The sequence below is a fragment of the Eucalyptus grandis genome, chromosome 8 (genome assembly GCF_016545825.1).
Source record: "Eucalyptus grandis isolate ANBG69807.140 chromosome 8, ASM1654582v1, whole genome shotgun sequence".
NCBI classification, from domain to species: Eukaryota; Viridiplantae; Streptophyta; class Magnoliopsida; order Myrtales; family Myrtaceae; genus Eucalyptus; species Eucalyptus grandis.
Window position 1 is genome coordinate 18,616,539 of NC_052619.1, and position 27,097 is coordinate 18,643,635.

Genomic DNA, 27,097 nt, shown 5'->3' on the forward strand with positions numbered 1-27,097 from the left:
TTCTACCGGCCGTAGGATCGGGTTCGATTCCAGCCCGCAGGGTTTTCTGTTTCTCGCGAGCATCTCCCGTCCTGTATAGCTTTCCTTCTCGGCCGTTCGCTCGACGCAAAAAAAATCTTCATCGGCATCTCGTTCCCGATTTCTCCCGCTCCGCCGCCCCTCCTTCCTCCCGCTCCGCCGCCGCCGCCGCCGACCGAGCGGCAGACTAGCGGTCGAGGTCGCCGGTAGGTCCTCCCCCCCTGTTTTCGCTCCCCCTTTCGGGTTAAGCGTCGAGCTGTGGCTCGAGATTGACGAGCTTCGCGCCGTTCTTGGGTGTAGGGGAAGAAGCCGCGGCCGGTCGAAGAATCTTCAGCGTCGTCGGGAAGGCGCGAGGCTGGTGCCGCCGCGAGGTGCGTGGAGCCTGTCGCCGTAGAGGGCTGTCAGGTAAAAGTTGAATTGCTATCCCTCTGCAAAAATCTGCCGTTCGAGCTTTACTGCCGTTAGAGGTCGAGTGTTAGGCGGCGAGCGGAAGGAATTGTTAATGCCGCTCGATTTGCGATTCGGTCTGAGATGAGCTACTGCCGATGGTTCTGGTCGGAAACGGGTTTGGTTGAAACGGAGCCCGTTCGATTCGAGGTCAAATGAGGCTGTAGTGAGTGGCTTAGGAACGGTCGAATGTATTTGTGGGTTATCGCTACGGTTGATGTTCTTATGTGGAAGAAAATTCGAAAGCGATTTGTGTTCTTGGGCTTTTTGTGGCTGCGGTTATGTCGAAAAAATTTGAATTTTGCTGTGAATTAGAAAAGCTGAGTCACTTTTGCAAATTCCCATTCTTTTTGTGAATTTTATCGCTGGGTTTGCTAAGTGTTATATTGGAGTCACCTTGCTCTGTTGAGGCAGCATTTTGTCCTCATTCATACTGTCTTTTCAGTTCAATAACCGGTTCAATTTTCAGATCATTGGTTTTTTATTTTTTTCTGCTGATCTATTTATCAAGTTCAAATTTTTCTGCTTCTAAATCCTTGAGCCGGCTGGAAGAAGTTTGGCATTTTCATAACCGAATGAGTGGGTTTGTCTGACTGTTCAAACCTTTTTCAGTAAAATATTTAGCCACTATGCATGGATATTTGATGTGTAGATACTATGTACCCAACTCATTCGTTGTAGCATAATTTGTTCTTCTTTTGGCACTCGTGGGAATTGTTCATTCCTAACGCGATAGAGTGCTTTTTCTTATACAAGGTAGTCTAGTGGATCTCATATAGAGCTTGATACACTGGCTATTTGGTACTGGTCAAAATACTCCACTGAAGGGAATATAATCTTTTTCAGATGCAAAGTTTTCAATATTTGCACTTTTCGTCGAACCTCTGAGAAATGCTATACTTTTTAATCTGGCATCAATGCCTCCCAGCCGTAGCTAGTCTAAGCAACTCATTGAGATGCTGCAAGATGCTTCTGTAGAGTTTACTTTTTTTCAAGTTGTTGTCAAGTCTTCATATGAGGCTTGAGTAAATAATCATAGTGATTGCCAAATTATCTGTTCATTCTCCAACACAATTTCTACTTTAGAGAATTTCTTGTTTTCTTCCTCAACTGTGGTAAATCTCTCTTTCAATTATTGATAATCTTCATTCCTTAGCTTCAAGCCTCTCTCTTCACTCAAGATTGAGGTTGATTGTTGACGATGAGTTGATTTTGTGCTTCGGCAATTGTTTTTTGTTCATTCTATTATAATAGTCATATAAGATGTTTTTCCTTCCTTCATTTTTGTTATTCTAGGAGAAGATGGTAGAGTGGGTTTGGGAATTACATGCATTATAAAAGGACCCCTATCGTTTTCTCTCCTCATATATATTTTCGGTGAGTTGTTTCATGTTCTTTTCTTTTCTTTTCTTTTTCTTTCTTTCTTTTGCATCTGATCGTGCGGTTTTGGATGATGATACATTTACTCTTTATGAATGCTCATATCATGGTACGAGATGTAATCTTGTTGGCTACGATTAATAATGGAAAAACACTACATGATATCAAACCCCATGTAAAAGTCATCAAAGCCCATTAGACGTAGCTGCAGTCTGCCTTCCACAAGTATTCATCTTTAAAGGAAACAAAATTGGAGGGCCACTACAAAATAAATGAGCATCAAACTGAAGATGCCTTAACAAAAGATGACTAAGCTGTTATGAAGACCTATAAAGGTTATCTTTCCTTCCCGTATATCTACTCATTGTCTTCCTTCCCTCACTACTTTCCTTATATTTCTCTTCATTTTTCACCTAAGAGATGGACTTTCTTGACTCACCATCTTCTATTGTATCTTCGGTCTGTCTTTTGTTTTAAGCTTTTAATAATGAGGAATTGAGTGGTGATGATTTTTCACCAAAAAAAAAAAAAAAAAAAATTGAGTGGTGATGATAATATGTGTGGTGTTTTCTTAAAGGATATTAATCTCTAAATGTATTTCCAAGTCCATATGTCTTATCCGGTATAGAATAGGTTGACAGGAAAGCGCAAAGCTCTTTTAGCTTTAGCTCTTTGGCAATGTTTCTTTTTATTTTTATTTTTTATTTCTATGTTGCGTATTTTGAAAATCACTCTCATGGTTAATAATGCTAAATTAATTGTGTCGCTTTTTTGATTTTGTTTGTCCAATCTGTGTAATATTATTCCTTTTATTTTTTATTTTTGTATATTTTGAAGCGACTATTCCCTAGATACCTAAGTTGTGATAAAATCACTCCAATGGTTGCTAATGCCAAATTGTTCGTGTTGCATTTTCTCTTTGGTTTATCCAGTCTGTAATGGATCTCTCTCTCTCTCTCTCTCTCTCTCTCTCTGGCACAAATATAGTCGCATTACTACAGCACCATGTACTAGCCACTGTTCTTTTCCAATTATCAATTGTTTCTCTTTCTGCTTTTCAAGTTGACGTGTTTTTTCTGTTTCTACATTATGCCTGATTCTTGTGGACTACCAGGCTACCTTGTGTTTGCCATTGGTAGTTGCCCTTTAGAACCTGAAGTACTTAATCTAGTTGCGCATTTGAACTCTGTAGGTTCTCTCGTTTTATTGGGATGACGACTGAGGGAGGGAAAAGCTTCGCAAGACGGGATCGTCTGTTGGAGATTGAGGCTATGGCGCGAACCTGGTGGACAGAAAAAGACATTTTCAATGCTGAATCTTGTGAAAAACCTCCTGAACAGGGTGAAAAGTTTTTTGGCAACTTTCCATTTCCATATATGAATGGGTTTTTGCATCTTGGACATGCATTTTCGCTTTCCAAGCTTGAATTTGCCGCAGCCTATCACAGACTAAGAGGGGCAAATGTGCTCTTGCCATTTGCTTTTCACTGCACTGGTATGCCCATCAAGGCATCGGCTGACAAACTGGCCAGGGAGATCCAAAAGTTTGGTGATCCTCCAGTATTTCCAAGTGAAGAGGAGAATCAGGTAAATCAAGAATTGGAACCAAAGGACCAAAATGCATCTGAACCAGCCATGAAAGACAAGTTCAAGGGGAAGAAATCTAAGGCTGCTTCAAAATCAGGTGGGCAGATGTATCAGTGGGAGATTATGCGCAGTCTTGGCCTCTCGGATGGTGAAATATCAAAATTTCAGGATCCTTACAACTGGTTGAGTTTCTTTCCTCCATTGGCGATGGATGATCTCAAGGTTTTTGGGTTGGGTTGTGACTGGAGACGTTCCTTCATCACCACTGAAATGAACCCATTTTTTGACTCCTTTGTGAGGTGGCAAATGAGGAAGCTGAAGTCCATGGGTAAAATTGTGAAAGATCTGCGGTACACAATTTACTCTCCTCTAGATGGCCAACCATGTGCAGATCATGACCGGGCAAGTGGTGAAGGAGTTCAACCTCAGGACTACACTCTCATAAAGATGGAGGTAGTTTCACCATTTCCACCAAAAATGGGAGTTTTGGAAGGGAAGAGAGTGTTCTTGGCTGCTGCAACTTTGAGACCTGAGACCATGTACGGGCAAACAAATGCATGGGTGTTGCCAGATGGCAAATATGGAGCTTTTGAGATCAATGATACCGATGTGTTCATTATTGCTCACAGGGCCGCCCTCAACCTGGCCTACCAGAGATTCTCCAAGATACCAGAGAAGCCTACTTGCTTGGTGGAGCTGACTGGTCATGATCTTATTGGTCTTCCCTTGAAGTCACCACTTTCATTTAATGAGATTATTTATGCTCTACCCATGTTGACCATCCTTATGGACAAAGGAACTGGGATTGTGACTAGTGTACCCAGTGATGCTCCTGATGACTACATGGCATTGCATGATTTGAAAGCAAAGCCAGGTCTCAGGGAAAAGTTTGGTGTGAAGGATGACTGGGTATTGCCCTTTGAGATTGTGCCAATCATTAATATTCCAGAATTTGGAGATAAAGCTGCGGAAAAAGTCTGCAAAGATATGAAAATTAAGAGTCAGAATGAAAAAGATAAGCTTGCAGAAGCAAAGCAGAAGACATACTTGAAAGGATTTACTGAAGGAACTATGCTCGTGGGGGAATTTGCAGGGATGAAAGTGCAAGAAGCGAAGCCATTGATCAGAAGCATGCTTATAGAGACTGGACAGGCTATTATGTACAGTGAACCTGAAAAAAGGGTTATGTCAAGGTCAGGTGATGAATGTGTTGTTGCTCTTACAGATCAGTGGTACATCACTTATGGGGAATCTGAATGGAAGAAGCTGGCTGAGGAATGCCTATCTAACATGAATCTGTATTCTGATGAGACACGACACGGCTTTGAGCATACATTGAGCTGGCTTAACCAGTGGGCTTGCTCACGATCATTTGGCCTTGGCACTCGCATCCCTTGGGACGAGCAATTCCTTGTGGAGTCATTATCCGACTCTACTATTTACATGGCTTACTACACGATAGCCCACCTCTTGCATAAAAATGACATGTATGGTTCTAGCAGTTCGATGAAACCTGAACAAATGACCGATGAGGTGTGGGATTTTGTTTTCTATGGTGGTCCCTATCCTCAGTCATCTGATATTCCATCATCTGTGCTTAACCACATGAAGCAGGAGTTTGAATATTGGTATCCTTTTGATCTAAGAGTATCTGGCAAGGACCTCATCCAGAATCATTTGACATTCTCCATTTACAATCACACGGCAATCATGGCTAAGCGACATTGGCCTCGTGGATTCAGGTGCAACGGCCACCTCATGCTCAATTCTGAAAAGATGTCCAAGTCTACTGGAAATTTCAAAACATTGCGCCAGTCCATTGAGGAATTTTCTGCAGATGCCACACGATTTTCTCTGGCTGATGCTGGTGACGGTGTTGATGATGCCAACTTTGTATCTGAGACTGCAAATGCTGCAATTTTGAGGCTCACAAAGGAACTTTCATGGATGGAAGAAGTTCTGGAAGCAGAGTCCTCTTTGAGAACTGGTCTGCCGTCTACTTATGCAGATAGAGTGTTTGCTAATGAAATGAATTTTGCTGTCAAACTGACTGAACAGAATTACCAGGATTGTATGTTCCGTGAAGCTCTCAAGACTGGCTTTTATGATCTTCAGGCTGCTAGAGATGAATACAGACTGTCGTGTGGTACTGGTGGCATGAACCGAGATCTGCTGTGGAGGTTTATGGATGTGCAAACAAGGCTTATTGCTCCTATTTGTCCTCATTATGCAGAGTATGTGTGGAGGGTACTTCTCAAAAAGGATGGTTTCGTGGTAAAAGCAGGCTGGCCTCTATCTGAGTCTCCAGATCTAACCCTCAAGAGTGCCAATAAGTATTTGCAAGATTCAATTGTCTTGATGAGGAAGCTGCTTCAGAAACAGATTTTTGGCTCGAAGAAGGCAAATAAGGGAGCCCCAGTTACTTCACTGAGTGAGGAAAAGATGAGAGGTTTGATTTATGTAAACGAACAATATGATGGATGGAAAGCTGAGTGTCTAAGGATACTGCAGAACAAGTACAACAGGACAACGCGTTCCTTTGCACCCGATAGCGAGATAATGGAAGCTTTGAAGCAGAGCACTGTAGGCCAGTCCAGTGATTTCAAGAAAATCCAAAAGCTTTGCATGCCCTTTTTGAAGTTCAAGAAAGATGAAGCAATGACTCTTGGGGCTCAAGCTCTGGATCTGAAGCTCCCCTTTGGAGAGATTGAAGTTCTTCAAGAAAACCTGGACTTAATTAGAAGGCAGCTCGGTCTTGAAGAAGTGGAAGTTTTGTCGGCGACAGACCCCAATGCTCTAACAATGGCTGGTAATCTTGCCTCGCTACTGAAACAGAATCCGCCATCTCCTGGAAATCCTACCGCCATCTTTTTGGCTAGGTAAAGCTGTGCTTTGAATACTTTGATGCCGCGTTAGCTTGAGCAATTCCAATTTGTTTCAAAGTAATGATGCATTGGGGTTTTGAAGTTTTGTGTTTTATGCATTTACAAGAGAAAACCATAGGTTCTGAACCTTCCCCCTTTCTTTTTCTTTGTTGGGTTTTTATTATCCTGGTATAAACTATAAACTTATAGTTCTGAGTTTGATGGGCGATGACGATGCAGTACTATGCGACTTCGGGCCTGATCCTTTTCATTTCTCTTTTCCTTGTCAAGTGTTAAGGTGGGAGGTTACCTTTTCGGGTCTTGTCGAAAAGTCTTTTCGCTAGTGGCTCGAATGTCAAAGGCACATGGTGGTGAGAAAAAGAGTTATTAGAGGGTTCTATATTTTCTAGAATGATGAGTTGCGCTTGCGATGGGTATGATGTTATTGGAATTGACGTTCGTGGTTTAACGAGACAAACAACAGAGTTGTCGATGCTTCTTCGCCCTTGTATTGATAGAACGAATGAAGAAGAGATGACATTGGGATGCACTTCAATAAACGATCCTACAAAATCGTAAAAGAGCTGGTTTCGATCTAGAAGAAGGTAATTGGTCAGACTATCCATGACATGCGTAATTGTGGGGTACTTAGAGACTCGACCGATCTATTATTCAACGTTTCCAACTCTTGACTCTTTTGTAAATTTTGTGGAGCTCACTTTTTCGACTTTATTTGGTTCAAAATACTAAATGAAACCACTCAAAATATTCAAATTTGGACACGTAGAACGATATATATAGTTTCTATTCATTTGTTGAAACCTAGATAAGATACACAATTTTTTCTGTTGTTAGACAATTCTGTAATCAGAAGTGAAAATAAGTTGAAGAATGCGCTCTAACAAAAATATTTTACAGACATTTAATTGAACAAGTAAAGATGTGGATCCAAGAAGTACACAATGCTCGAGATTCTTGATTTTGAATTACAGATTCATAAGGAATTTACTATTTTCACTAGTGTTATTAGTAGGGGTGTGCATGGTCCGGGCGGGCGGTTCCCGACCTAGAACCGGGAACTGCCCGCTAAGGACCGGTTCCAAAAAATCGGAACCGGGATCCACCCGGGAACCGGACCGCCGGTCCGGTCCGGTTCCCGGGTGGATCCATGGAACCGATTTTGACGCCAAAAATTCTGGTTTTCAACAGCGAACAATTTTGGTTGAAGCAAAGCTCCTTTCCACACCAGAGAGCCGCTGGAGGGAGAAGCAAATCAACAGGGTACTACAATTGCAAGTCTTTCATTACTATACAAGGCCGTAGACAATTAAATCACCTGCACAAATGTGAAGGGGCGGACAGCAGTGGCGGAGGAGCAACAGCGGCGGCGTCGAGGCTCGGGAGGAATCAAAGACGGCTGGACCGAGCGTCGGCGAGGGGGCGGATAGCAGAGGCGGAGGAGCAGCGGTTGTGGCGAGTGGCGACCGGCGCGAGGGGGCGGACAGTGGCGGAGGAGGAGCAGCGGCGGCGGCGTGGATGCTTGGTGAGGAATCGAAGACGAGGAGAAGAGATTGAGGAAGAAACAGAGAGATAATCAAAGACTGAGGAAGAAATCGGAAGAGAATCAAGAGATGAGACGCGAATTAGGGCTTCGTACCTTGTTGAGTGACGGAAAAGGGGCTCGCCGGCTCGGTCGAGAGTTCTTGCAGAGGCGGAGGAGCAGCGGTTGTGGCGAGTGGTGACCGGCGCGAGGGGGCGGACAGTGGCGGAGGAGGAGCAGCGGCGGCGGCGTGGATACTCGCGGTGGAACCGTGGAATCGAAGACGAAGAGAAGGAAAGGAACGAGAGAATCGAAGGCGGAGAAGAAGAAACGCGAATTAGGGCTTCGCGAATTAGGGGCGGGGGCTTCGTGACTTTTTTTTTTTTTTAAATTATAAATAGTACCGGTCCGGTCCGGGTGGGCGGGCGGGCGGATCCGCCCACGGAACCGGGAACCGGACCGGTTCCCACCGGTTCTCAACAATTGGACCCGGGAACCGGACCGGTTCCCTCAAGAACCGCCGGTTCCGGGCGGTTCCGGTCCGGTTCCGGGCGGTCCGGGCGGTTCCTGGGTCCAATGCACACCCCTAGTTATTAGACACAATTTCTCGGATGAGGTCAAATCCATGGAGAGAGAGCACGATTGATTTCCCAAACATCAAATCAAGAAGAAGACGATGAATAATATCAAACAGAAAAAAGAAAGAAAAGAAAATCAGGTAATCAAGTAAAATAGTGCTGTTTTGAGTAAAGTTATCCACGTCATAACGCTAGTCATGATATATAGAATGTTCGACCATCATGTTAATAATTCCAAGTGAGATTTGGTTGGGAGGACTTGATTTTATTTTCAGTCAATAGTGTCGAAGTACATCAATTTTTTGAAAGGTTTAATGACTGAATTAGAATTCGTACAATAAGTTTATAATTGAAATTGCAGCATTTTCCTATTCTTCACAATGCCAATACCGACTTTAGTCTTTCATTAAGAAGTCTTTCTCGAGGGGCTAGACATTCATTGCATAAAGTTTCTAGCAAAATCAATTTTCTTCGTCATGGATTTTTGTTTTAACACTTGGGACATTTTCTGGTATCAACATCCTAGCTTGTTTTTCATCAGTGAATACATTTGATATTGACCAAAAAATCAATTTTAGTAAATCTAGCATTGTTGTATTCATAATTGAATATTTATTCGATTCTAAAAGTTGAAGTGTTAAGAGTTTTATACCGAAAGTATTTGAATATCGGAAAATTCCTGATATGCTAGTAAGGTGGGAAAACAGATGTAAGAAACATAAATATTGATTCAATATTTTCTTTTTGTTCCAAGAAAGTATATACCGATATAATATTTTCTTTTTGTTTCAAGAAAATATATCTGCTCATATGCGACTCAATAGTCAAGATATTCAAATGAACTGATGGAGTATTAAAAAATCAAACAGAAGACTCTAACGTAGCCTTATGGAAGCGACATTGTAGAAAGACCATTAAACTTGCAATTATTAATCAACTTTTAGTTCTAGAGGGATCCAAGATGAGGAACACTAAATGGAACAACAAACAATAATAATTCTTCGGTGATTTGAGTGCATGTGAATTCAATGCATCCGACTCCTCAAAGTAGATGAGTCTTATATGGAAATTAAGTGATCTAAAAGCTGGCATGCCACTATATTCACATGCATCTTGTAGACTCCAAGACCCGGTTGATCGAGTCCTTGAATCCTTTGCTGGTCGATGTCAAAAAGTCAAGCTCCCACGCAGACGTCCTGACTAAAACTTAGTTGAAGATGGACTTCTGTCTTTACATGAGAATGAATGTACGTCGTGAGACCGATTTAATAAAGTTTCTAGCAAAATTCATTTTTTTTTTGGGTGAAGATTCATTTTCTTTATTTTACCCCTCACAAAGCGAAAGTTTAAAAAGGAAAAAAAAAAAAAACAAAGGAAACAAGAGGAGCATCCCGATCATTTCAAATATGTTTTTTTTTGGCCGACATATTGCGATTTTTGTTTTTTTTTTGTTTTTATTAAATCAAGTTGTCAAATTCAGAAGATACGCAGTCGGGGTTTTATTACTAAATATGATCTTGATATGCCAATTGCTTCTTTTAGCCAAAAACGAAAATAAAATAAGGGTGCGCATGGATTTGTTTCTCTTTTTTTGTTCCCGGGAAAAAAAAAAAGTGTTTTGTTCCGGGGAACAGTTTTGAACAAAAGAACACGTTTGGTAACGTTTGGTCTGGAATAAAAATGAACAGAAACACGTTTGGTAAATTTTATTATTTTTTTGTTTCTTTTAATTTTTAAACATTTTTTTTATTTTTCATTTCTTTTTATTTTTCTTTTCTTCGGTCACCGGCCTCCGGCGGCCGGCAGCCTCGCCCGCACCACGGCGAGGCCGAGCCTGGCCGTGGTTGGGCGAGGCTCGGCCTCGCCCGCGCCGGCGACGCCGAGCCTCGCCGGGGCCGGCGACGCTCGGCCTCGCCGGATCGGGCGAGGCCGAGCCTCGACGGCCGGTCGCCGGCCATGGCCGAGGCCGGCGACCGGCCAAAATGAAAAAGAAGAAAAAAAAAGAAGAAAAGAAGAAGAGAAGAAGAAGAGAGAGAAGAGTGATTTTTGTTCTTTTGTTCCTTCCGAGAAGTGTTTCTTTTAGGAGAAACAACTTTTTTTGTTTCTTTTTTCTATTTCTATTTCGTTCAGGAAACAAAAACAAAAAAAGAACAAACGCAACCAAACGCGTTTCTGTTCCTTTTTGTTCCTGGGAACACTTTCCGTACAGAAGTGTGCCGGAAACACTTTTTTGGAGTGTTTCCATGCACGCCCTAAAATTGCCGTTCAATGAACATGTTCTTTTCTAATTACCAAAAACCCTCTTCGACCTTCACTCAAATGGTACTCTTAGGGGAGGCAAATTCATCACTCCTTCCTATATCTTTTCCCATGAGGGCTGCAATCCGTGCCGATGACGATGGTCGTCGTTACCCCCCTTCCCCGTCACTCCTCCTCGTCTCTCTCACACCCACAACCCCGATTGAGGTCGGATAACTTGGACTCCAGGTCCTTCAAGACCTCTTGTCTTGATTATAAGGTTTCATGGGTTGGGTTTCGCCGAGTTTTCGCGTTGCTGAGAGGTAGAGGAGGGGCCAAAAGTTAGTGACGGCACTAACATAGTGGTGGAGGGAGCCGTGAGTTCCGTTGGCTGGGCACGCAACAGGGCTTGTGGCGGCTACGAACATAGGGAAGGGAGGAAAGCTGCTAAGGATTAAGATGTTGTGAGTTAGGATGGTTGGGAATTAAAATGGTGGTATAGGTATATCCAAAGAAAAGCAAAAATGTGAAAATGAAATAACAGTGCCAACTTATTTCTGAGTGTAATTTTTACGTTTGACAATAAATTCAGCGTATGAAGTATTGGGTTTTAACTGGTAAATAAGAAGCAATGATTTTAAATGTAAAGGATGCAAAATCGTTTTGATGCAACTGATTTGATTAATGGGGAGGTAGAGCGGCATGCACCTGACACATGTGAATCCAATACTAGTCGCATTATAACAATCTGAGACCGACCACATCTAGCGTTGTAGTTGCTACATGTATTGCTGGATGAAGATTTTTTTACCGGTAAAGTACCTTCTATAGCATCTCATGAATCTCGGGCTTTAATGCATCGAGGTATAAGGTTTCAAACTGAATTTTTTCATGTGGATTAGCGATTGGAATGTTTGGGGTGCCGAATGAAAGAAAAGAGGTTAAAGCTTCTTTGTCTGCTATTCATATTAGATGCTCCTCTCAAGGCGTGACCTCACAGGTTTAAAAGGCATGAGAGCCTTAATAAAAGAAAGGATTAGTAGTATTTCCATCTAACGGAAGGATGTAACATCAAAGAGTTGCCCCATTTATGAAGAAGAGACATAGCATAACTAGATCCGTCAAACGAGTGGGTCAAGTCGGATTTAGATTGGTCCAAAATGAGTTTGATGTAAGTTGAATAATTTAATCCATATTGACCCATTAATATGTAATATCATTAAGCAACTCATATCCAATCTAACACGGACATAACCCATGCCCAACTCGACTTCTACTCTAATTCTTAGCAATTTTTTCCTTGCTATATGAAAAATAGTATACATGAAAAAACTAACCAATTAAAAACAAGTAAAACGTGAAAAAAGTTAGCAATAAGAAACTAATAAAGAATTTGACAAATCAAGCTACCATAACATATCCTCTAATATTTCTCTTGCTGCAAGAAATTTGATCTAATTTAGTAAAAGAAACCATGTCTGGAAAGATATATATGACATAAACTTCTATTCTCACAAGCACTTTTTTTTTTTTTGTGTGGAAAATACTCAAGCCTATCAAGATTTATGACATCAAGAGGGAAAATTAGGTAATGCACCAAATGCCAACAAAGGACCAGATGGAGCATGTAAATGCTGATCACTTATAATGTCACTTGGTATCTTGTCATTAAGATAAGATGAGTTGCTATTTCGAAAAGACGGTTAAATTTGTCTCAAAGGAGACTTTTGTTAGACATTATTATAGGTTTACTACTTGTTGAGTGTATAGGTGATTTAAGTTCCTGCTACATCATCCAACGTGATTGTAGATAAATTAGCTACATTTGTTTAGATTTACTTACATTTTCTTGTCTTATTTTCGTATTTTCTGAAAAAAGGATTTAAATACCTAATTGTCACTCTATGGATGGATGAAATTTTGCCTGTTATGTGTAACTCTCTTCAAGGAGATTAAAATATAATTTTTGAAATTTTACCTATATTTAATTTGCAAAATTCTCAATAAAAACTCTATTATTTGGTTATGATGTAATCATAAGCCGTTTGATATATGTTATCCTGAATTCCAAATTCGCGACTCGCTTATCTTAAATTTCAAATGGTAATGAGAGAGGGTGATGGATACTCATTTCCAAATTAGTCCTGAATTATTAATGATCTAGAAAGCACACAATGTACATATCATGATAATTATCTATTAGCAAATCTATTTCATGGTGTAATCTTGACTTAGAAGGTGCAAGATAACTGTGCATATCAGTGAACAGTGAGAAGTACAAGTAGAAGAAATAAATAGAGCGCGTTTTAATATAGAGCGAACTTGCTGGGAGCAAGCCAAACTTTTGACTCTTATCATTTCACGATCCTTTGAATTCTTAGCACGACCCCTATTGGCCAACGGACGTGTTTTAGACGCTGGGACACACGGAATCAAAAAAAGCAAAGATGACAGACAAATCGGAGAAAATATCTCTTGGGTGATTAGCTTAGGGACCTACAACGTGCGAGTTTCTTAATAAAACCCCAACATAACATAATCCCAAAATAAATAAGTATATAAAAAAAGATCATAGTATTTTTTTTATGACCTGAACCATCATACAGTCGGTAACCGGCAACACAAACTAAGAGGAGCACTAGTGCGAATGCCCACCTCCCACGGCACTTCACTTAAGTCGCACAAATAGGGACACGGAGATTTGAACCCCTCCCCTCCCGGATGAGGGGGTAGAGCGCAAATCAGCGCGCACACCGCGGGTGGGTACCAGAGTATTGATCGCTTGCTTGCTCAATCAGGACTTTTTCTAAGCACTGTCGCGCTCTCAAAGATTCATCACGTCCTTCTTCTGACTCTCCCTCTCTTCCCAACATGATTCCCCACTAAAACCAAACCTAATCCGCTGAATAGGGAAACTGCAGGAAAACTTGCTCTCTCGGGCCCTCGGCCAGTTACTGGTCCTTCCTCATGCTTCTCGTTGATAATAACAACAATCTCTCGATCAACTTCTCTTCACTCGAGGCTGCGACGAAGTCGGATCGATGTGCCCAATGATGCCGAAGACCGCTCTGTCCATGCTCCTCCTCTTGGCTGGCATGGTCTTGCCGATCCTCGCGGCTGGAGCGCATAAAGCTGTCGACCTGCCCTGCAGCCAGACCTGTCGCAATGGCAAGCCTGCGAAGCAGAACCTGACGTACCCCTTCGGGTTCTCATCGGGCTGCCCAATCCAGCTCAGCTGCACCGATGATGGGGACGCCCTCATCGGGGAGTTCCGGGTGCAGTCCGCGTCCTCAGAAACCGTCACCGTCACCATTGAGGCCGAGTGCAACCGCTCGTTTGAAGCCATAGCCGATCTCTACGGCCGCAACTATGCCCCGATTGGGGAGAACGCCCTTCTCCTCAACAATTGCACGAAGATCTCCCCATGCAATTTGCCCAATACGCAGGTCATCCAGGCCCAATACCAGTCCCTCTGCGAAACTAAAAACATGGCCAACACCGGTATGAGCTGCTACTCCGAGGAGGGGAACAACTAACAGCACCAAATTTCTCAACCGCTCGAGGCTCTCCGCCCTTGGCTGCAAGTTCTTTCTGTCGTCGATGTCGGCAGAGGCGCTGAACAACGTGTCGGTGTCGCTGGGCGTCCAGATGTTACAGCTGGCGTGGTGGGTGAATGGCGACAGGTGTGAGTGCTCCCGGGATTCGGACTGCGTTCCGCTCTCAGGGCTGCCCAACGGCGGCGGAAATGGGTTCCGGTGCAAGTGCAGGGACGGGTTCCTAGGCGACGGGTTCTTGGCCGGCACCGGCTGCCAGAGAGGTTAGTTGGAGGGTTTTATCATCGTTCACTGTTATGACCAATTAAGAATATGACCCATTCACTCAACTTCTAGTCTTAGTCGACCGTGGTGTTAATTGCACATCCTAGAGTAGTTCTATAAAGTGGAATGTTCGCTATGTTAATCAGGCGAGTCCAAAATTATTACTTTCCTTATAAAGTTTTTTTTTTGGGATCAAATCCTTATAAAATTGTGTCGACACCTCTTATAGTTTGGTATTTTCTTTCATGCAAACGACATTATAGGCATTCATATCATAAATCAATTAGTAGTACTATTAAGCTGAGATCGGTTCAAGTATCGCTAAAATACACGCTCTTATTCTTTATATGGTTCAAATTAGCAGCCGGTCACCGTTTGGTGCTCCTTATTATTTTTCTGTAGACCTTATCACAACACATAATTCCACACGTCACCCGTTTTTCCTTTTACTCTCTCTCTGTTTCTTCGTCTTCTTGGCCGCACTGCCTCTATCTCGTCTCTCCCCTCTGTTGCAAAATCGAGTCCCATCACAGTAGCTCGTCCCCGCCATCTCTCGCCCTCGTCCACCAAGCACCATATGATGAAATGCTCTCTCTTTTTGTTCCACAGCAGAATCGTCGCCAGGGAGAAAGAAAGAGGAGACGTTGAAAGTACTGACTATCGTGTTACCACTGATGGTTCTTTTGGTTGTATCGATGCTGATCTTGGGCGCCGTTTATGTGATCAGAAGGAAAAGGAAATTTGCTGAGGTCCTCGAAGATTGGGAGAGGGACTACGGCCCGCACCGGTTCAAGTACAAAGATCTTTACACTGCAACGAAAGGATTCCGGGACCAAGAGTTATTAGGGGCTGGCGGGTTCGGCCAGGTCTATAGAGGAATCTTACCCACATCGAATATAGAGATTGCGGTGAAGAGGGTCTCCCATGAATCGAGACAAGGCATGAGAGAATTTGTAGCAGAGATCATTAGCATTGGTCGGCTCCGTCATCGCAACTTGGTGGCGCTCCTTGGTTACTGCCGCCGGAAAAGGGAGTTACTCTTGGTTTATGACCACATGCCCAATGGGAGCCTCGACAAGTACCTCTATAACCAACCAAAGGTCACCCTCAATTGGATGCAAAGATTAAGGGTGATCAAAGGAGTGGCATCAGGGCTGCTTTATCTGCATAAAGGGTGGGAGCAAGTGGTGATCCACAGGGATATAAAGGCTAGTAACATCTTGCTAGACGCTGAATTTAATGGAAGACTCGGAGATTTTGGGCTTGCGAGACTATACGACCATGGAACCGACCCTCAAACGACTCATGTCGTGGGAACGTTCGGTTATCTGGCCCCCGAGCACATGCGTACTGGCAAGGCCACTACGAGCACCGACGTGTTTGCGTTCGGAGTGTTTCTGCTCGAGGTCGCCTGCGGGAGAAGGCCGATAAAGCATGGGCACACGGAGGACGTGATCTTAGTGGACTGGGTATTTTCTCGCTGGGACAGAGGTGCAATTCTCGAGGCAAGAGATCCGAAATTGGGGTTGGAGTTTGTGGAAGAAGAGATGGAGTTGGTGCTGAAACTCGGGTTGATGTGTTCCCACGCCAATCCGTTGATGAGGCCAAGCATGCGTCAAGTATTGCAGTACTTGGAGGGCGATCTTCCGATGCCTGAATCATCGTCCGTCGGCATTTCGTCCCCCGGGTCAACAGTTGCTCATCGTGAAGGTTTCGACAATTTGGCGTTCTCATCTTCTGTTGCAGAATCGCTTCTCTCAGGTGGGCGATGAGACTCCTGGTTTAGTTTCTGATTTTCTTCCTTACCTCATGGTAAACCGAGAGAATGTGCAGATCTAAAATCTGCAGGCTCCGTGAGTCATTCTGGTACTAGTCGGTGTAAGTATCGCCTGCTGCACGCTCTTATTTTTACAACGGCGCAAATTAGCTGCTGGCGCGGCACCATTGTTCGTTTGCTGCTTTCCGGACTTCGTTCGCCGAGTGGTGTTCCTTATTATTCCTCTATAGACCTAATCGCGCCACATGGAAAATGGTCATTTTTTTCTTCCTCCCCCTCTGTTTTTCCTTTACTCCCCCTCAGTTTCTTCTTCTTCGTTCTTTTGGTGGGGAAAGAGAGAGATTGTGTGTGGGGGTGGTGGCCATGGTCTCAAGTTGCAGATCAAGAGTGGAGGCGAAGGGGTGAAGGAAGGAAACGACCGTATAGAGAGAAGAAGAAAAGAGAGACGTGTGATAGGGGGTAGAATTTTCTAGGTGCACGTGGGCATGTACCCTAATCAGTCCAGTGGTCGCCTGATTTCTAAATGTTTTCAAGATTTCTCTTCGAATTTGACTGGCTTGAAGCAAGTGAACAGTAAACTTTCTCATGGCTCGTTATGCTTATGACCCACTTCCTCCCCCCTGAAAGCTGAATAGATAGATTAACATGGTCTCAAAGTCAAGGATGGCAAATGAGAAAATTATACAAATTGATCTCCGAATTTTAGCTTAATATGTAATGTGATTTTTGAACTTTTAACTTATTCAATATGGTTAATGAATTTTAGCCAAATACGCAATTTAGTCTCCAACTTTAAAATATGTTCAATTTAGTTCTTAGGCTATATGAAAATGTTCAATGTTACTCTTAATCTTGAATTAATGGAAAGATTATATTGAACATTTTCATATAATTTAATGACTATATTTAATTTGCGTGAAAAGTTCAGGGAACTAAAGTAAACAAATTAAAAGTTGAGGGACTATATTATAAATTTTGTCAAAATTTATGGACTATTTATGTCATTATTTCCGATATAAAATACTAAGAATTAGAGGATGAATGGGCGTTTTCGTTTAGGGTGCATTAACGAACAAGGGAAGGAAAGGGATGGTTTTACCTTCACATGGCAATGGGCCCAGTGGGGCACTGCCGTAGAAGAAGGACCTAACTGCCGTAGAAGAAGGACCAAATTTGTTCTTAAGTTATGTTATTATTATTATTATTATTATTATTACCATTTCATATTTCTAAATGAAATGGAATAAAAGAAATAAAATCTTTTTTTTTTTTTTGAAGGTGTAGATGGGGTTGATTCACGAGACATAGATTCTCTACGACCCATGCCCATCCCTAATGCGTGGGGCCATGGTCATTAGTGTGGTGAATGGTTTCGACTTCTCTAGCAAGAGAATTCATCTGCATGGTCAATTAACTGATGCATAGGAAAGGTAAATTGATGGACGACTTCAATTTTACGTATCAAAAGCATGCCATTGCATTTTCTGTATCTCTCAAGGAGTCCCATTATAGACTTTCTTCGTCTGGATGGACAACATGGAGATAATTTGACTTTTATGATGTGTTTAGGAAAGTCTTTAAAGCAACTTCGTGTCTCCAATATACTTTTGGAGTCGAATATTATGTTTGTTAATTTTTGTTTTTTAAACAAGTTGGACCGAACGCTGCCTTGATAGAGCCCAAAGCTCATGGCAAGTGCCTATTTGTCTTAGACTTTCAACAATTCCACATACACACACTTGCACGCTGCAAGGTGGACAGCGGTGGCAGTTGCGATATTTTCAGACGCATTGGCATCGACTTGTGATGGCAACGGGCTGGCAGCGGCGCACAAGGGCACTTAGATTGTCTTGGAAAAGGAAGAAGAGCAAAGGAAGAGAGGGAGGGGGGGAGAAAATGAAGGAAAGAAACAAAATAAAGAACTTTGGAAAAATTTCAAATAAGAGGCTAAAGTGCCTTCATTTTCTTAAATTAGGGCTTGAAATAGATTATTTCAAATGAAGGTCTGAAGTGGATCTTATTTCATATAAGGACTTGACTTTTCGACTGATCAAGAGCATTTTACTTATTTATTTTTTCTTTATTTTGTCTATTTTTCTAGCTTTTCTTTCTTCTTTGATGGTGGCTTGTCGACCATCGGCAATGCTGAAAAGGGCTAGGCGAGGGTCACCATCCCAACAATTGGCCAGGGATGACCTTGCCTTGGGGGAGGTCGCCCTTGCCCTAGGTGAGGCTGCCCTTGCTAGTAGGGGTGAGCACGGTTCCCGATTCTTAAAGGACCGGTTCCGGTTCCTGGTTTCGATTGTGGAACCAGAACCGGAACTGGTTTCGGAACCGGTTGTGAACCGGAACCGGTTTCAGAACCAGTTAGGGCTCCAAAAGCCAAAAGGAGCCCCCTCTCCCTTGCTCGGTGCTCCCTATTCAGATTTTAGACCTGGAACTCTCGCTGCCAGACGTCTCTCTGAGTCTCGTTGCTGGATGTCGCTTGCCCTCAAGGCTGCCGCCGTTGGACGCTACCGGACACCAGTCGCTGATGTCGCTCGCGCGAACCCTTACCGCTTGATGCCCGTTACTGCCGTGCTCTACCTTTGCCTGTCGCCTATGCCGCTCTGACTCTCGCCGCCGGATGCCACTCGCCCTCAAGACCGCTGCCGCTGGACGCCACTGGACGCCAGTTGCCGAAGCCGCTCGCGCGAATCCTCGCCGCTTGACACTAGTCGCTGTCGTGCTCTGCCTCTGCCCATCGCCGACGCCGCTCTGTCACGTGCCTTTTTGTTATACGAATGGAAGGTGTGATATGGTGATTTACACTGGTAAGGCGAATGAGAAGTTGGCATCGGGATTACTTGAACCGTTCCTTTCGCATCTTAAATCCGCGAAAGATCAGATATCTAAAGGTGGCTACTCCATCACTCTGAGATCAGATGCTTCCTAGTTCACTAAAGCCACTCTGGAGAGGTAATCTAGCAAGCATCCATGCTTTCAATTGCTTCAAGTAAATTGTCCCTGCATTGAATTGCATTTGATTTCCTTACTACTTGCAAAATTTGGAAGTTTGTTCTAAATACGTTATGCTCTTTGGAATGTGTCAAGGAGATCAATCGAAAGGGCGAAAAAGGAATAATATGTGAATGTCGTTTACACCTGATTGCTGATTATGGATCAGTTTACCTATTGATAAGATACTAAATAAGAAAATATGCTTGATGGTTGTAATCAATGTCGAATGTACTGAATTTTCTCTCCGTTTTTCTTTTCTCGTCTTCATGCAGATTTGTAAGTTTTGTTAGGACGCCTGAAGTTCTAGAGAGATTTGTCACATTAGAGAGGGAGATTTCCCAGATACAAGAATCAATCCTATCCAATGAAGCTCAAAACATCGATATGGCAATGGAAGGTAGGGTCGGCATTACATGCTTGAATACCCTGACTTGAGCAGGACTTTCTGAATTTACATAGAAAATTTGGTCGACCTGCTTGGTGCTGACTGTGAGCAGGTTTTTCTGGAAAAGAAAAAAGTAATTTAATTGCCTTGCATTATTATTATTATTATTTTTTGGTGGAAAGCACAAAGTTTTCTTAATCAAACCTTGCCTTAATGAACTGCATATTGATTTTGGCATTAATTTATTCCTACCTGCTGATAAGCTGAAATCTCTGTACTCTCTTTTTGACAGGAAATGCATCAGTTTCTGAGGGAAACTTCACAAAGTCATCTGTGTCCTATAAGGTATGTGATCGTTCGAGCAAATAATGGAATATCATGCGCTAACATCAGATTATGATGGTGGACATCTGTGTTGTGATGTTGCTTCTCAGTCCAAAGCAAAATATGATGGAGCTGATGATGCTGTCACTGCCTCAGAAGAAAATTCCAAGTAAACTACCTTGTCAATAGTATTTGGTCAAAGCATAGGCCATTAGATATACATCTCCGAGCTCATTGACTATTTCACTCTGGATGGTAACAGGGTCCATCTCCAACGGGTTCTGGAGACTCGAAAGGCAGTGCTTCGGAAGGAGCAAGCAATGGCTTATGCTCGTGCTCTGGTTGCTGGGTTTGAATTGGAGCATATAGATAATCTCATATATTTTGCTGAGGCCTTTGGAGCTTTGCGTTTGAGGTATGGGTTAAACAAGAAGTCTGTTATCTGCAAAAAATAAATGAAGATGTCAATTTTACCATAGTGATTCGATTGAAGAAGGCATTTTATCTGAGATATGCGGACATAAAATGAGGAATGCATGACTCCTTTGTTTGCTAAGACGTGGGAAGTTATAGTAGAATATGCACGTACGTTATAGTTCAAATCTGAAAATGAAAAAAAAAAGAAGGAAAAAAGAAGAAGAAAGAACCTGTTGGAACCTGGAACCGACCCTGGAACCTGTAACAGGATAGGTTCCAGGTTCTTGATTTTGACGGGTAGATTCCAGGTTCCAAAAAATGAGGAACCTGTACTCGAAGGTAGTTCCAGGTTCCAGACGAAACTGAACCGGAATTTGGAACTGCTCACCCCTACTTGCTAGCAGCTAGCGAGGGTGGCCTCTCTTGTGATCGACAGGGGCTTACAGGCCTTTACTAGCCCTTATCAATGGCTTGCGAGGGTGGCTGAGCCCTCGCTAGCCACCGCTAGCCCTCGCCAACCACCGCTAGCCCTCGCTTGAAAGAAAAAAAAGAAAAGTGATAAAGGAAAAGAAAAGGATAATAGTAATTTGAAATTAAATTGTAATTCGATGAAAACGCCCTTGATCTGTTGAAATATTTAGTCAATCGGCGACTGGTGAGGTCAGGATTTTATTTGAAACAATCATGGCCATTTTAGGCTTCTTTATTTAAACAACCATATTTATTTCAGACCCTTATTTGATACAAGGTTCATTTCGGACCCCTATTTAAGAAATTGAAAACACTTCAAGCTTTTACTTGGAATTTTCCCAAGAACTAATTCTCTTCATTAAATATTGAGCATATGGATTTGTCCTCATTAGTTCAATAATAAAAGAATTACCTATTTTTCACAAAGTCACAAGTTCAATTCATGTTACAAGGCAAGCTCTTAATAACTCCTACTGCATTGCCTAAGTACAACATATCTTGTGTGTAAAGACTTATTGACCGCTAGTATCTTGGGGTGACCGCAGTGACGGACTTGCTAATCTGAGACCTTTGGGCCACGAGTAGTGCGGAGTAACTACACCTCAAAATGAGCATTATATAATGGGTGCAGAATGCCTAAAAAGGATGGCTAGCTCTGGCCACCTCTCCTAGTCTATTTATTTATATAACAACAAAGGTAGTGAAATAATGTACAGTTAGAAATGGATAATTAAAGAGGGGATAAATACTTGTCGTTCCTAGTGCATCTAAGATTCCCTAGTCCAAGAAAATGATGGTAACATTAGCCTTTCATTGACCCCATTTTAGAGAGCGTGGCGATAATCTCTACTCATGCGAGAGAGTTGGGGACACCATCTACGTTTGATATGTAACTTATCACTTTATAAGATTGTTCCTCGAACTTTTTTTAAAATGCATTACGTATAATTTTGTTTTTTGTTTAAAAGATTAGAGAATAATATGCTCAATGCATGTCCACTCATCTCGCTAATAAAATCTTGAAGTACACAAACATGATAATAATATGAATTTTTTACTTATACTAGTTTTTTTTTTTTTTTTTAAATGATAGAACTTTACTAATCTTAGAAAAGGTTTGGCTGCAATAGTAGTTTATATTATTATCATTCTCATTGCCCAGCCGAATGACCGACAATAAGATTAGCAGAAGAAGTTGAACTTCGATCAATTTCGAGGAAGCACTCCTCGGATCTGCTGACTAAAGAAATCTGGAAATTTGTGGAGATAATTTCAAGAATAACCCCATTATATAGCCAAGCTGATTAGCTATAGATACACAATTAAAAGTCAGCAAATTGGTCACTTTTTAAAGGATCGCAGCAAGATTTTTTCTACTTTCACTGTCGCAAGAAGGAATCGAGACGTCACTCTCGTGAAGGAAATATGCAATGGAGCAACATATTCGCCATCTAGTTCATACAATTACAACGTCGGCCATGTTCTCGGTTGTTTATATGATTAGACGACAGATTCGGATTTCGATAGGTACTGTCGGTCCACGGAGAATGACGACAATTATTACGGTCATGCAACATGTAATGGGGTGCTTTCTCATTCAGACTGCTTTGCATGCTTGGAAGCATTTTGGAGAAGGATAATTACAGACTGTCCATACAGCATCGGGTCTCAAGTTCAATTAAGGAATTGCAAAATCTGATACAAACATTATTCATTCACTGAATAGCTATTTATTATTCTTTGTAAAGAGCTATGTCTTCTCCTCTGAAATGAGTGAAAACGGACTCTGCTCCTACCAAATTATTCATCCTCCCATGTGGATTGTTGTGTCTCCCCCTTTGAAAAAAGCGATAAGTATTTATCCTCACAAATTGGTCATTGCAAATTTGGATTTTTTTCTCTCTTGGAGTTCCAAATATATTCTTTACTCCCACATAAGGGAATTTCAAATCCCCTGTCGAGAATGAAATTATATTGGTATAGCTCCAAATCCTACTTCGATTAGGAAGTGCCATGAAGAGATTCATGGGGTGAGATCCTCCTCTGAATGGTCATCTTATTGAATGATCACACTCGAATACTCCATTTAGTGGACCGGATCGATTGAATAGGGCCAAGCCATTACAGTGCCAAGCAGTGGAACTCTCTCATGAGGAATCAAGTGTTGCTTGGGCTCAGTTAGTCGATGCCTTGAATGGAAAATCCACTATCCTAAAGGCCAAGTAATTTCATGGAGACTTCCTCCAAATGTTTGGACGGGCCTTGTTTTTCAATTTATTGACTCCAAATGTTTGGACGGGCCTTGTTTTTCAATTTATTGACTTTGTATGTCTTAGTCTAATTTCTGAAACTTCAAGTGCTCCACAAGTTAATCTCCATGAAATTTGTGGTGAAAAGTACCATTGACAGGTCAAACTTATCCGAAAGAAGTACGAGTTTTCTTCTTGTTGAGTCCATCCAATTTAAGTTGTGGCGTTTATCTTAACTTCAGTACTTCATCACGAAAAAGATGGTGCTTCAGTCGCTCATTGCTGCATGGCCATCTACAAACCTGAATGCCGAGCCTTCAACTGTCTCGCCATTTGGCCTTTACTCTTACTTTTAACTTTTATTTGCTATTAAATATATTAAATCTCTAAAAATTTATGTAAGGTCATTTAAGACCATATCAATTTTTTTCTATAATTTTTCGAAATCGATTTTTTAAATTTATTTATTGGAAAAATGAAACAAGTTGTCTATAAATTTTGCTCAAATATGCAATGTGATGCATGATCATTTAATTTGTATAATGCAATTTCTAAACTTTTGATACATGTTCATTTTAGTCAATAGAATATATGAAAATGTTCATTATTGTCTCGGATCTTAAATTAATGGAAAGATTATATTAAATATTTTCATATGATTTGTGAACTATATTAAACATGTACCAATAGTTCATGAGTCACATTGAACAAATCAAAATTTCATAGATCGCATTGATCCTTAAGCTAACGTTCAAGAATTATATTACATATTGGGTCAAAATTTATGAATTATTTGTATTATTTTCTCTTAATTAAATAGTAGGACTGGATTCCTTTATGAAAGTTCTTTTATTATACCTTTTCAAAAATGGTGTTAGATAGTCATGGCCCTTCTTTTCTTTTCTCTGTTTTTTTTTTTTTTTTTTTTTTTGGTCACTCGTAATTATCCAAATTTCTCTCTCTCTCTCTCTCTCTTTTCTCTTTTTTTTTGTCCTTTTGTCGTGGACTCGTGGCCTTTTGTCCTTCCTCAAACAATTTCGTGGACGCGATCAACTTTTGTTTTTCTCATCGGAAGAAAATTGAGGGGCTTTTGATTTTAGCCCGCCCATGTTCCTTCAATCTCTCTCACCAGACTTAATTTCGACAAAAAAAGTCATTCTCCGACTCAGATTTTTTTATTCAGAGTCATCGTAATTGAAAATTCCTAATTGACTTATGAACAGGGACTGTTGCATTCGCCCATGAAAAAGTCCCAAGACAACGAACAATTCGTCTCACGTAGAGCAGACATTTTTGAAATTTGCGACATTCGTTTGATGCCGTCAGATGAAGATTCTTTTGGATTCTTCATAGCCTTGGTAATCCGCATCATTCTTCACCTAATTGCTAAGCGGGCTCTGAGTTTGAGCCATGTCCGTCGAGATTCTATTTTTCTGCTCTCTCTGCTAGCAGTTTTGACTTACGCTCAAGAGACCGTTTTTTACAACGATTTCAGATCGGCCGATCTGAGGCTCGACGGGATCGCCGGGATCACCTCCAATGGTCTCCTGAAGCTGAACAACTACACCAATCAGGAGCAGCAGGGCAACGCCTTCCATCCCTACCCGGTCCAGTTCAAGAACTTGCCGAACGGCACCGTCAAATCCTTCTCCACCACGTTCGTCTTTGCGTTTGGACCTCCGTATGCGAGTGTGAGAGTCAACGGCTTTGCCTTTGTTGTCGCACCCCAGATAGGCCTCCCCGGGTCCCTGCCGGGCCGATATCTCGGCATGTTCAATGAAACCAACAATGGCAAGCCTAGCAATCATGTGTTCGGGGTAGAACTCGACACGATCCTCAGCCCCGAGTTCCAGGAAATCAACGATAATCACATCGGGATCGACTTGAATGGGCTGCCGTCAGTAATGGAATTTCCGGCCGGGTATTATCAAGATAATGGGGAGTTCAACAACTTGTCCCTAATCAGCGGTCAACAAATGCAAGTTTGGGTGGACTATGATGGTGCGGACAAACTGATCAATGTCACATTGGCTCCGATCCATGTGCCAAAACCGATGACTCCCCTTCTGTCTCTTCGACGGGATCTCTCACCAATCATCAACGAGAACATGTATGTGGGCTTCTCAGCAGCGACTGGTTCGGTCGTAGCTTCTTACTATGTTCTGGGTTGGAGCTTCAGTGTGAATGGAGAGGCTCAGGCACTTGACCTGTCCCGACTTCCTAAGCTTCCTCAGATCGGTAAGGAGACATCGAAAGTAATGACTATCGGGTTACCACTGATGGTTCTTTTCGTTGTATCGGTGCTGATCTTGGGCGCAGTTTACCTGATAAGAAGGAAAAGTAAATTGGCCGAGGTCCTTGAAGATTGGGAGAGGGACTACGGCCCGCACCGGTTTAAGTACAAAGATCTTTACATTGCGACAAAAGGATTCCATGACCAAGAGTTATTAGGGGTCGGGGGGTTCGGCCGGGTCTATAGAGGAATCTTACCCACATCGAATATAGAGATTGCGGTGAAGATGGTGTCCCATGAATCGAGACAAGGCATAAGAGAATTTGTAGCGGAGATCATCAGCATCGGTAGGCTCCGTCACCGCAACCTAGTGGCGCTGCTCGGTTACTGCCGCCGGAAAAGGAAGTTGCTCTTGGTTTACGACTACATGCCCAATGGGAGCCTCGACAAGTACCTCTATAACCAACCAAATGTCACCCTCAATTGGATGCAAAGATTAAGGGTGATCAAAGGAGTGGCATCTGGGCTGCTTTATCTGCATGAAGGGTGGGAGCAAGTAGTGATCCACAGGGATATAAAGGCGAGTAACATCTTGCTAGACGGTGAATTTAATGGAAGACTCGGAGATTTTGGGCTTGCGAGACTATACGACCATGGAACCGACCCTCAAACGACTCATGTCGTGGGAACGTTCGGTTATCTGGCCCCCGAGCACATGCGTACTGGCAAGGCCACTGCGAGCACCGACGTGTTTGCGTTCGGAGTGCTTTTGCTTGAGGTCACCTGCGGGAGAAGGCCAATAAAGCAAGGGGACACGGAGGACGTGATCTTAGTGGACTGGGTATCTTCTTGCTGGAACAGAGGCGACATTCTTGAGGCAAGTGATCCGAAATTGAGGGCGGAGTTTGTGGAAGAGGAAATGGAGTTGGTGCTGAAACTCGGGTTGTTGTGTTCCCTCCCCAATCCGTCGATGAGGCCAAGCATGCGTCAAGTATTGCAGTACTTGGAGGGTGATCTTCCGATGCCAGAATTGTCGTCCACCAGCATTTCCTCCAGCGGTTTAACATTCGCTCATCGCGAAGGTTTGGATGATTTGGCCATGTCTTGTCCGTCCTCCACAAGCAAGGCATTTTCGCACTTGTCTTCTGTCACTGAATCGCTCACCTCAGGTGGTCGATGAGCCTCCGGTTTAATTTCTTATTTTATTCCATCCTCATATGGATTTTCTAGGTGCATGTCGGAACCATATTTTGGGTTATAATCAAAGCATAGTGTAGGTGCATGTTTCCTTAATAGTTCAGTGATGGCATGAGTTCTGATATTTTACATATTCTCTTTGCGAGTCATGGACGCAATGTACTTCGCAGCCCTTCAAGTTTGACTGGCTTGAAGCAAATTGAACAATAAACTTCTCGTGGCACATTATGCATATGATGAGATCTTAGCCACTCAGTCCAGTACGTCAGGAAGAGGACAGATTTCTTAGGAGAGCTTTAAGTCAATCCTACCCGGTCCCCTAGCCTAAAATCCGGTATGAGCAAAGCAGTCTGCCACACTCACCCCTACTTCTGAGTTCTAACCCGGTAGTGGAGAACCCTCAACATTATCATCTTCATACCTTTCGAAAGCAGCTTTCTTACTTGCTAAGGGGATAAGATAAGAATGCCTTTAAAATGTTCCAGCAATCTCAGCTAAAGCTCTTGCTTCAAGAATGGCTTGAGCTCGCAAGAGGTATGGGACTCCACTGTCAAGGATAGTCCGGCGGGAGTAAG

At 42.4% G+C, this 27,097-nt stretch overlaps 5 protein-coding genes across 6 annotated transcripts; all 5 read left to right on the forward strand.

Moving 5' to 3' along the window:
* Window positions 1-6,568, forward strand: LOC104457015 (leucine--tRNA ligase, cytoplasmic). 2 transcript variants are annotated; one of them, XM_010071930.3, is made up of 4 exons: window positions 58-224; window positions 319-423; window positions 1,762-1,842; window positions 3,038-6,568. In XM_010071930.3, the coding sequence occupies exons 3-4, from the start codon at window positions 1,793-1,795 to the stop codon at window positions 6,312-6,314; spliced, it is 3,327 nt and encodes a 1,108-aa protein (XP_010070232.2). In that variant the 5' UTR covers window positions 58-224; window positions 319-423; window positions 1,762-1,792; the 3' UTR covers window positions 6,315-6,568. The 2 variants fall into 2 exon arrangements, with proteins under 2 accessions (XP_010070233.2, XP_010070232.2); XM_010071931.3 differs by lacking the exon at window positions 1,762-1,842 and having other exon boundaries at window positions 1-224.
* Window positions 6,569-13,704: 7,136 nt separating this feature from the next.
* On the forward strand, window positions 13,705-14,473 carry LOC120287040 (wall-associated receptor kinase-like 21). Its single transcript, XM_039299691.1, has 2 exons — window positions 13,705-14,152; window positions 14,262-14,473. The coding sequence occupies exons 1-2, from the start codon at window positions 13,705-13,707 to the stop codon at window positions 14,471-14,473; spliced, it is 660 nt and encodes a 219-aa protein (XP_039155625.1).
* A 400-nt stretch (window positions 14,474-14,873) lies between these two features.
* On the forward strand, window positions 14,874-16,398 carry LOC104416550 (L-type lectin-domain containing receptor kinase IV.1). Its single transcript, XM_039298741.1, has one exon. It carries the CDS (start codon window positions 15,144-15,146, stop codon window positions 16,239-16,241), a length of 1,098 nt encoding a protein of 365 aa, XP_039154675.1. The 5' UTR covers window positions 14,874-15,143; the 3' UTR covers window positions 16,242-16,398.
* A 2,634-nt stretch (window positions 16,399-19,032) lies between these two features.
* On the forward strand, window positions 19,033-20,410 carry LOC104457013 (COP1-interacting protein 7-like). Its single transcript, XM_010071928.3, has 5 exons — window positions 19,033-19,204; window positions 19,519-19,643; window positions 19,924-19,976; window positions 20,066-20,124; window positions 20,218-20,410. Exons 2-5 carry the CDS (start codon window positions 19,631-19,633, stop codon window positions 20,408-20,410), a joined length of 318 nt encoding a protein of 105 aa, XP_010070230.2. The 5' UTR covers window positions 19,033-19,204; window positions 19,519-19,630.
* Window positions 20,411-24,333: 3,923 nt separating this feature from the next.
* On the forward strand, window positions 24,334-26,754 carry LOC104457014 (L-type lectin-domain containing receptor kinase IV.1-like). Its single transcript, XM_010071929.3, has one exon. The coding sequence runs from the start codon at window positions 24,334-24,336 to the stop codon at window positions 26,503-26,505; it is 2,172 nt and encodes a 723-aa protein (XP_010070231.2). The 3' UTR covers window positions 26,506-26,754.
* The last annotated feature ends 343 nt before the right edge of the window (window positions 26,755-27,097 follow it).